Here is a 10914-nt window from a genome sequence, read left to right as displayed (position 1 = left end):
TCTTCTTCTTTAATTTTTTGTGATCCTATATTGTATTTCTTTCACCAAGTTGGGTATGTTGTATTGAAAATTGGTTTAATTTATTTAATACTATGAATTCCACTATCATCAACTAAGTATAATGTAATTAAATTCTGCACCAATATTTTTTGCCAATACTATTTTCATCACCAGGTTCAAGACATGATTTACTTGTCCAAATTATCTATTAGAATTCTAACATAATTTTCATTTGTTGTAGGTTTTTCAAGCAGCGCCCAAATCCCAATAACAACCAGAGAAAAGAGCTCAGCGATAAACTGGGGCTAGAACCATTACAAGTCAAATTTTGATTCCAAAACAAGCGAACACAATTGAAGGTAAGAAAGGAATTTGCATCAATATTAAACATATTATACGTACAATAAATATTTTCTTAAAAAAAATAAGACAGCCTCTTGAAGTTTTTTGAAGAGACATAATAGGATACAAAGTACTTGGTTAATGGTTTTCGGTCTTGAATGTACTAAGTATTAAAAATAAACTTTGCATGTACTTATTTATTTACAGACATGGCAAGAGCACCATAAAAACTCATATTTTCGTACTGAGAACAATGAACTTCGAGCTGAAAATATGAGGTGCAGAGAAGCCCTTAGCAATGCACGTTGTCGTGCATGTGGTCGTGCCATTGTTGCTGCCGGAATATCTTCTAATGAGCACTGTTTAAGAGTTGAGAATGCTCAACTGCGAGAACAGGTAAATCCATGAAGAGATAGTATTTAATTTTATTGCAAAAAGTTTTGTCTTAAACCGACCTTACCTTCAATTTTATTCATTATCAAAGAAATATCATGTGCAATGCACATGCAGAAACATATATTTTACTGTAAATATATAACTTACAATTAGCTATAGAAAAAATTAAATTCATAATGTTATATATTTTTCTTTGATCAAATCATTAGTATGTACAATTATATTTTCAAACAAACTGATAATTATTGTTTTAATTTATGAGAAAGCCATTTCATTTTATTATTTTCTTATATATGCCTATTTGGTTTCTTTATATGTTACTTTATTTTTGTTATATTATCTGTAAGTATGTTATGCCTTTTTTTTATAGATATATTTTTTTAATCCAGATTGAATACCTAGCGGCAGTTCTAGCGAAATTCGTTGGCAAGCCCTTTGCGGATGATGGTGTTACTCCCTCTTCTACTGCTTTACCAACAATTGATACTGAGGCAGTTCGAAAATTAAAAGGAAAGCAGAAGATTGAGGAGTAAATTTGTGGAGCTTCAAAATAAGTAAAATGCACTTGTAAACATATAATTTTTCAAATAAATTATTTCATATGAAGATTTCATTAAAGAATTTTGATTGCATGATTAAAGGATGTGCTATTCCTACCATATATCTTGTGTTTGTGACTGTGCGTGAGTGATGGTTAATAATGCGGGAGAAATTAGATAGTTTAGATGATTTCTCAATTTAGTAATTACTCAAACTTTCATGTTCATGTTCGATTAATGTTAACATGAAAGTAGTATTGCTTGAGGAATTAAAATTCCACGGGTCATATTCATCTTATTATTTTGAAATACTAATGAAATGCTCGCATGTTGCACGTGAAGTGTAAATCTTATTAAAAAAATTCAATAAATTATTTAATATTCTATCTTTACAATAAAAGATTATAAAAATCACAACTAAAAGTAAATAAATTCATTAGCTAATTTTGAGGTGATTTTGATTATATTATTAATCTATTTTAGTAACACTCACTGAAAAATATCTAGGCTTCTTTAAATTTCCAACATTACCTTTGTATACATGGTAGGGATTGCCTTTATTTTCATTTATTCTTCTACAGCATTAAGTGCTATAAAAATGCACGCCACTTAAATAATATCTTATCATACTGTTAAAAAGCTGAAACATAATTCATTGTGCTATAGGTAAAAAGGCGAAAGAAAATATACTTCCCGACATGAACACAAATGTATCCGGAGGTGATGAATCACAGAGGAAGAGAGATGATGGAATTAACAATAAATCTAGTAAGGAAAATCTAGATAACAATTCATCAACAATCAAGAGTTGAAGAGAAAGCGATACCATCGCCACACTCCAGAACAAATTCAAGAAATGGAAGCGTAAGTTTCTAATAAACTGAAAGTTCCATAAAAGAACCAATTTTAATATAAATATAAATCTTACTCAAAAACTCTAAGAAATCTATTATATTGATAGAAATAAACACAATTTCTAGTTTGTGAAAACAAGAACATTTATGTTTATTTATGGTCATTTTTTAATCAATGCAATATTACATCAGTAATTGTACTATATTTTTTTTCCTTTATTTTTTTCTGATCCTATATTGTAATTTTTTCACCAAGTTCGGTATACTGTATTGGAAATTGGTTTAATTTATTAATACTATGAATTCCACTAGTGTCAATTAAGTATAATGTAATTAAAATTCTGCACGAAAATTTTTTGCCAATACTATTCTCATCACCAGGTTCAAGTCATAATTTACTTGTTGAAATTATCTTTTAGAATTCTAACATAATTTTTATTCGTTGTAGGTTTTTCAAGCAGCACCCACATCCCAATAACAATCAGAAAAAAGAGCTTAGCGACAAATTGGGGCTAGAACCATTACAAGTCCAATTTTGGTTCCAGAATAAGCGAACCCAATTGAAGTTAAGAAAGGCGTTAGCATTCACATTAAGCATATTTTACATACTATAAATATTTTCTCAAAAAACATAAGACAACCACTTGAAGTTTTTTGAAGAGACGAAATAGGATACATAGTACTTGGCTAATGGTTTCGGTCTTGAATGTATTAAGTATTAAAAATAAACTTTGCATTTACTTATTTATTTATAGACATGGCATGAGCACCATAAAAACTCATATTTTCGAACTGAGAACAACGAACTTCAAGTAGAAAATATGAGGTGCAGAGAAGCCCTTAGCAATGCACGTTGTCGTGCATGTGATCGTGCCATTGCTGCCGCCGAAATGTCTTCTAATGAGCACTGGTTAAGAGTTGAGAATGCTCAACTGCGAGAATAGGTAAATCCATAAAAAGATAGTATTTAGTTTTATTACAAAAAGTTTTTATCTTAAACCGATCTTGCTTTCAATTTTATTCATTAACAAATAAGTATCATGTGCAATTAACTTGCAGAAACATATATTTTATCGTAAATATATAAGTTACAATTAGCTATAGAAAATATTAAATTCATAATGTTATATATTTTTCTATGATCAAATCATTAGTATATACAATTATATTTTCAAACAAATTGATAATTATTGTTTTAATTTATGAGAAAGCCATTTAATTTTATTATTTTCTTATATATGCCTATTTGGTTTCTTTAAATGTTGCTTTATTTTTGTTATATTATCTGTACGTATGTTATGCCTTTTTTTTTAAAATATTTTTTTGTTATTCAGATGGAATACCTAGCAGCATTTCTAGCGAAATTCGTGGGCAAGCCCTTGGGGGATGATGTTGTTATTCCCTCTTCTACTGCTTCACCAACCATTGATATTGAGGCAGTTCAAAAATTAAAAGGAAAGCAGAAGATTGAGGAGTAAATTTGTGGAGCTTTAAAATAAGTAAAATGCACTTGTAAACATATAATTTTTCTCATAAATTATTTCATATGAAGATTTCGTTAAAGAATTGATTGCATGATTAAAGGATGTGCTATTCCGACCACACTCTTTTTGATGAGTGCAAGTACTTTCTTATTTACATTGATCAATGATCAATTAAAAAGTAAAATATATCTTGTGATTGCATTTGTGTGTGTGTGTGAGTGATGGTTAATAGTGCGGGAAAAATTAGATAGGTTAAATGATTTTTGAATTTACTAATTACTCAAACTTTCTTGTTCATGTTCGATTAATATTAAAATGAAAGTAGTATTGCATGATGAATTAAAATTCCACTCGACATATTCATCTTATTATTTTAAAATACTAATAAAATGCTCGCATATTGCACGTGAAGTGCAAATCTTATTAAAAAAAACTCAATAAATTATTTAATATTCTATCTTTACGATAAAAGATTATAAAAATCACAACTAAAATAAACAAATTCATTAGCTAATTTTTTAACACTCACAGAAAAATATCTAGGCTTCTTTAAATTTCCAACATTACCTTTTTTTTTCTTTAGAACACATTGGGTATATAATTGATTTATTGCATATGCACAAATACACAAAAATATATATGCCAGAGGGTCGCCAGCACATTTTTACTCTTTGTTTTTTCCTATTTTTTTAATTGTTGTAAAAGAAATTTCTACAAAATGAGGTCCTTTGAATTATTGTAAAGATGATTTTAGTAAGTATATTACATGGTCGATATAACATAAAAAGTAATTAGTAGAAAATACTAAACACATATGAGGTACTTATCAGTAATGCTATTAGGCGCGGGATTTGGAACGGTACTGTGTAAAATTTGTAACATTTTATTTAGCATTAATAAACCCATTCCTAAATTTTGAATTTTATATTTTTTTATTATTTATTAATATATTTAATAAATTTAAATAAATAAATACATTTATAGATTTTAATAAATTTTCAGATATAGTTAATTTAATTCAATGAAATTTGAATTAATTTTATCAATAAATTTAATTAATTAAATAAATATAAATTAATGAAACTTAAGAGGACAACATCGGCTGTAGCTGGAGAGGAGGATTCTGGCTAAGTGAGAAATGAGCAAAAAGCCTTGTATTAAAAAAAAAAAAATAGCAAATTACCTCATGTTTTATGAAAAATAAAGCAAATTACCCTCCTATACATCTGCACTAAAACATCAGTGCTGGTTCCCCAACTACCCTCTAAACAACTCGAACACATGACTGAAGTCATAAGTGCAAGGTGCTCTTGTCAACAGACCACCTTGTCTTGTCTATTAATAACACTATCTGCTGACGGTTGATAAATTCATCACGATCAATAAAACTTTTGACAATTATCCCACGACATTAAATTCCTAACAACATTAATCAAAAATTATTTTTTGCATAAGGAATTAATAATTAAGTACCGGACATAAAAGTAATAAAGAATAATTGCATTTATATTCATAATTTCGTCATTTACATGAGCACAAAACTTCCTACGACTTCAACCATCGTTAGCCATATTGAGTTCATCAATCCACGAACCAAGAAATCGCCTCAAGCCCACATACTTATAAATCGTCAGTGTCCCGAGTGAAGTCGCATCTTGTTGTGTCCAACAAACGTATCAGTTTCAATACGTGCGAGGTCCACTGTTGCATGTCTGAATATGCTGGTTTTTTCTCCCTTCATACCAAAGGCATCATCCCAACGCATATCTCTTAATTATTTACTGCTTAGCCTGCAAAAATGATTTAAAAATCATAAATATTTAATTTGGTTAGAAATTGAAATTATAAAGCGTTTTTTTGCCATGTCAATCCTAATTAATTTTGTATCATATAATCATATCAACTACCGATGAAAAGACACTTAATGAGAAAAATAAGATTTTATAATTCTTCTGTGTAGTGTCAGACATATTTCAAAACAGAAATACAGTTCAAGCACGACACTCAAACATGCTAAATATTGACAGTCATAGAGTATTTGAAAATGTTAGGTGGGAAAAAGAAAAATGTGATCTACTCTAGAGAATATTGAATTTTCAAAGATCTGGAATGGAAAATGTGAATATTTTAATTCTTTTAAATATATATATATATATATTTGTACTGTTTGAATATTACATAACATGTCTATCGTGTTTTAAATTTTTAAAAAATGAGTAATATAACTTACTAATATTATATATATATATATATATATTGTCGACTCTAATTATTTTAATGGCCTCTCAACAATATGATAATATGAATTTAAACTAACAAAATCTTATATATAAATCGGATGAGATTTTGTCAAATCAAACCAATTATAAATACATTTGTTATGTAATTAGCTATTTTTTTTAAATTGTATGCTAATCATACGATAAGTATATTATATTTAGTATATAATTAATTCAAATTTAACATAATCAAAACTAAAATTTCTTATATATAAATACAAAAGTTTGTCCGACCTGCTCAAACTCTCACTCTTGAATCCGTCCTGTCTACGGAGGATATACCCTTGTGGTACTAGAGTCAAGTGAGTGATACCATGTGACAAGTTGCATTGCTCACATGTTAGATTTCAGTATATATACATATATAAGATATTTTGTCCTAAAGTGAAAACCCCACCCTAATTATTTAAATATTATACACGACATATACGTACGTACCTTACACTCCCCAAAAAAAAATAAAACAAAATGAAAAATTAAAACACTAGATTTTATAATTAAAAATTTGTGAGTCTGAATTTTAAGAATGTGGATGTATATAGAGCGATTTTTATAATAATTTATTATTTTTTATTTTATTTAAATATATTTATTGATTTGAATTATTAATATATTAAATTTATGTTAAATTTAAATATATTGAATAATGTCAAACCTGTATTATAAAAAAAATGAGTAAAAAAAAAACATAAATAGGGGTACCTGAGAGTAGAGGAAAGTGCCAGAGATGGCAATGGCAGCGCCAAGAGCAGTGATTGGTTGGAGTGGGGTGTTGAAGATGATGATAGACGCGACTATTACAGAAATTCTCTTCATTGTATTACCAATGCTGAATGTCAATGGCGATATCTCGTTTAGCGACATATACGATACTTGATTGTACAAGTGGTAAAACACGCTTTGTGCCACTACCCACCTGTTGTATATACATATCAAAAATTTCAGAACCACATAAAATAAATAATATTTTTCAATATATATATATATATATATATATAATTGTAAGAATGGAATGCTGACAAAAACTCAAAAGATTTTGCAATCTCATCCCTGACAATGTCCATGCCATGCCATGCCATGCCACGGTCACATTTTCTTGGAAGGAATGTGCTTTGTTTTTAAGAAAAGAGTATATGTTAAATTCATATAATAAGAATTTAATTATAATGATTTTTTAAAATAATATTTAGCTTCAAAAATTCTTTGAACCCACAAAAGATAAAGAAGACAACTGTATCGACCCAAATTAAGGTAAATTTTGTGTGTTTTTAGACGAGTAATGTTAAAATTAATGATTCAAGATTAATAATTTTACGTCAATATTTACTTAAAATGATAGCTTTTTGCGGAAAAAAGATATTTCTTATAACTTAATTCAATGCCATTCCCCGAGAAATATAAAATTTAAAATAGAATAAACAGTACAATTGGTCCCTTAAATTTATTTTTTTACTTTAATGTCTCTAAATTGTACTTTTTGTCTCAATTTTGATCCTTTTTACGCTAAACTTTAGAGACGCTAAAATCAAAAAATAAAATTAATAAAATAAAGTGATTCTAAATACAAAGTTATATTATTTACCCAGTAAAAACAAAAAATTGAAACTCAAAGCGGAAAGAAAATAGCAACAAATTTTACCCTAAATTTTGATTTTTTAATTTCCAAAAAATATGAAAATTAAAAGTCAAAATAGAGGGGGAAAAAAGGAAAAACAAAAAAGCAAAAATGAGTAAAAAAATTACCATATGAAATTGGGTCCAATTTGGGAGACTGCTTTCTGCCAACCAATTGCCCACAACTGGGGGCCCTCCACAGCAATGGCAAAGGGAGTAAGTATCAAAAGAGACAACATAGAGAGACAAGCATAGTAATTCATCCCACCAACACTCTTTCCCTTCATTCCTTTCTTGGAGAATATGTTCCTAAATACAAATGCCAAATTTGACACCATTGCTCCGATCAAACCTGCACCAATTATATTCTTGATTATTTATACTTTTAAATGAAGCTGAATATTGGATATGTACTCGATGCATGTACATAATTTAATTTTTTTTATTATATTAATTTATTATATAAAATGAAATCGAAGTAAAATAAAGAATCGAGTAGAATGGATAATTTTTTAACTTTTAAATATTTTTAAATGTGTATGAATATAATATTATTGATAGAAAAAGCTTTATGCGTATGATCAGCGACAAGTATCCCACTTTAATAAAAAGAATCATGGATATGTGTAGGACATAAAATTGAAAATTATACACGATTGTCGACCCTAATTTAAATTTTTTAATCTTATTTTTTATACTATAAATTCCAAATTACTAAAGTCTTATTAAGTATAAGTTGATTTTTTTCTATAATAATTTAAATTTTAGATGAAATAGGAATTTAATATGGTATCAAAGTCAAAACAAGAGTTTCTAAGTTTTAAACTCACATGTCATTTATTTACAGAAAATGAATTTCACATTCATAAAAATAAGAGCCCTGCAAGTCAGCGAACACGTAGAAATAGGCCTAAATATATTTTTGATCCTATAATTTTTGTGTTTTTATCATTTATCTATTTAGGATTGTAAAATAAACTTATAATTTTTTGACATTTTGCGACTTTGATATTTCCGGTGTCGGATTTTGCAAAAATCGTCATAATAAATTATGTGTAACTCACGTGATTCATTTAGATTGTTGCTTTTGTTTTGATTAGTTCACTTTTACCACACATGGACAAAAAAATTAAAAAAAAAATATAACATGGCGCATAATTTATTCCGTTAATTTTTGCAAAATCCAGCACAGGAAGGACCAAAATTGCGAAACGTCAAAAAGTTACATGACTCTTTTGTAATCCCTAGAAAGAAAAAAGACAAAAATGCCAGAATCATGAGGAACACATAATTTATTCCTGCAACTTTTGCAAAAACAGTACCGAAAGGACAAAAATTGCGAATATCAAAAAAGTTATAGGATTATTTTACAACTTTAAATACAAAAGATAAAAATGCTAAAGTATCAAAATTACAGGACCAAAAATATATTTAAGTCTAAAATTAAATGATTCTTTTAAGCTTTTAAATAAGAGATTAAGACCTTATTTTAAATGAAAATATTTTTCCAAAAAATGAAACATAGTCTTATAACAATAAAAAATGTTCCTTTCTTTTTTATTTTTTTTAATCTAAAGTGCTAAAATCATTTTATTTGCTGTGAAGGGAGTTATAAGATCACCTGTTAGATTGAAATTGAGCTCAGTAGCAGCAGAAAGCGCGCAGCCGCCAATTATAGGCAACAGGGAAAGGTACACCGGCATAGGGAAACTTTCCCCGAGCACGAGCCTCGAAACCAAGACGCTGACAGCCGGCTCGCCGCTCTTGATAATGTGTGTGAACGACACCGCAACCTTCGACATGCTGACGGTCGCGGCCACATGCCCGATCGTATGCGCCACCGCAACCTACAAAACATTTAATATAATCACGCTCAACTTCATATAGTAATTCAGGCGTTGGATCAGACAATTCTCAAACACTTGAGCCCGAAAACGACTTAGCCTTACTGGAAACAGAGTCTTCCAGAACTCGGCGTCGGTCTCTGGAGCTTCCGCGATCCGCGTAGCCCACGAGACGAGCATGAGGAGGGAGCCAGCGGCGAGGGAGAGTGTGGAGGTTAGCCAAGGGAAAGGGAAGGCATTGAGGACTTTCTTGTTGTATATATTGAAGACGACATTCAAAGCCCACCATGTGGCAAAGTAGACCCCAATCTTCAGCTTCTGAGCGGCTGCCTCCTGGTCGAACTCGATGCTGATGGGGACGGACTGCGACCGGCGGGCCTCATAGGCATTGCACTGCACCGACGGCTCTCGTGCCCTCGACGAGTCTTCCGTGTCGGGGACGAAGCCGAATCCGGACCTGGCGGAGATGTAGAGTGGCTTGTGGGCATGTACAATTTTCTTGGATGGGAAAGTGTGGGGTTTGGAGGGGAAAATGGGGTGTTTGGGGAGGTTCTCAAAGAGTGTGGCTGCAGTTGCATAGGAATGGTTTGCTGAGAAGGCCATTGTTTCTTGATTTTGCCGTGTGTAGAATGCAGGCAGTGGGCACTCTAGTTGTAGTCAAGAGTGTGCCCAAATTGAAATGTTAGTGCAAGGAAATGTCAGTGTGTGTGTGTTGATTGTGTTATGGTAATTTGGAGATGCATGTATTTATACAGGGGGAGTAGAAGGCAGGGGGTGGGGACCAGTGAGGTGGGCGACCTCTCGGGCAGGTAAGGGGTTGGGTTGGATATTTCATATTTGTCTACTTTTGGCTGTCTATCAGCGGGTTGGAAAAGGCAACGGGAATGGTGTGTATTGGAGTCGCCATGGGGTGTATATTATATGGTGAATTTCTAGGTATATTCCTTTGTATTTTTTTTTCTAATTTTCAAATTTGTGAACTAATTGGACTTTTGCTTCGAGTAATAGAAGTTGGACTTTTCTTTTTTAAAAAAAATGATTTGAATAATTTCAATTTCAATCACTAATAGAATTAAAATATTTCGTGAAGAGTTTGAAAGCATATAAGGGTAAAAATAATGATAACTCAATATTATCAATCACAATACAGAAAACAATGCGAATTTTTAAGTTTGGTGATGATAGGGTTGGGGTCGACAGAGGGACTCGACATCTATGGAAAATTGCTAGATGTTGACCCTTATTTGAAGACTGTTTCTTTGGTGGCCAACTACTCGTTGAGATAAATTAAAACTTTATGAGGTGAAAAATATAATGAAATGACAAAAAATGCATATTTGTAGTAAGAGCATGTAGTCAATGGTGTGATTTGATGTAAAGAAATTCACATGTTTTAGCTAAATTAAGTTTTCACATAGAAACATCTGAACACGCTCCTTAAATAGTTAAAAATTTGCGAAATCATGACAGGATCAAGATTCTAATAAATATGTGATTCTGTGATGAAAAAACGGCCTCGGATATTCTTATTTGCTAGCACATTGAATTTCTATATTGAAAAA

The 10914-nt window shown here is 30.4% G+C and overlaps 1 protein-coding gene and 1 long non-coding RNA gene across 2 annotated transcripts; one reads left to right on the top strand and one right to left on the bottom strand.

The window, feature by feature from the left end:
• The first annotated feature begins 249 nt into the window (after positions 1–249).
• LOC148784833 (uncharacterized) lies at positions 250–1297 on the top strand. Its single transcript, XR_016063402.1, has 3 exons — positions 250–359; positions 550–738; positions 1128–1297. It is a non-coding gene; the product is annotated as an uncharacterized LOC148784833 (long non-coding RNA).
• Positions 1298–5100: 3803 nt separating this feature from the next.
• On the bottom strand, positions 5101–10084 carry LOC105178511 (glucose-6-phosphate/phosphate translocator 2, chloroplastic-like). Its single transcript, XM_088875960.1, has 5 exons — positions 9458–10084; positions 9130–9355; positions 7638–7860; positions 6597–6810; positions 5101–5405 (listed from the first exon to the last, which is right to left on the bottom strand). The coding sequence occupies exons 1-5, from the start codon at positions 9953–9955 to the stop codon at positions 5394–5396; spliced, it is 1173 nt and encodes a 390-aa protein (XP_088732086.1). The 5' UTR covers positions 9956–10084; the 3' UTR covers positions 5101–5393.
• Positions 10085–10914: the final 830 nt, after the last annotated feature.

Source organism: Sesamum indicum, linkage group LG12 (assembly GCF_026168435.1).
Source record: "Sesamum indicum cultivar Baizhima isolate 11 linkage group LG12, ASM2616843v1, whole genome shotgun sequence".
NCBI lineage: Eukaryota > Viridiplantae > Streptophyta > Magnoliopsida > Lamiales > Pedaliaceae > Sesamum > Sesamum indicum.
Note: the sequence above shows the minus strand (reverse complement) of the source record. Positions and strands in the feature narration are given on the sequence as shown.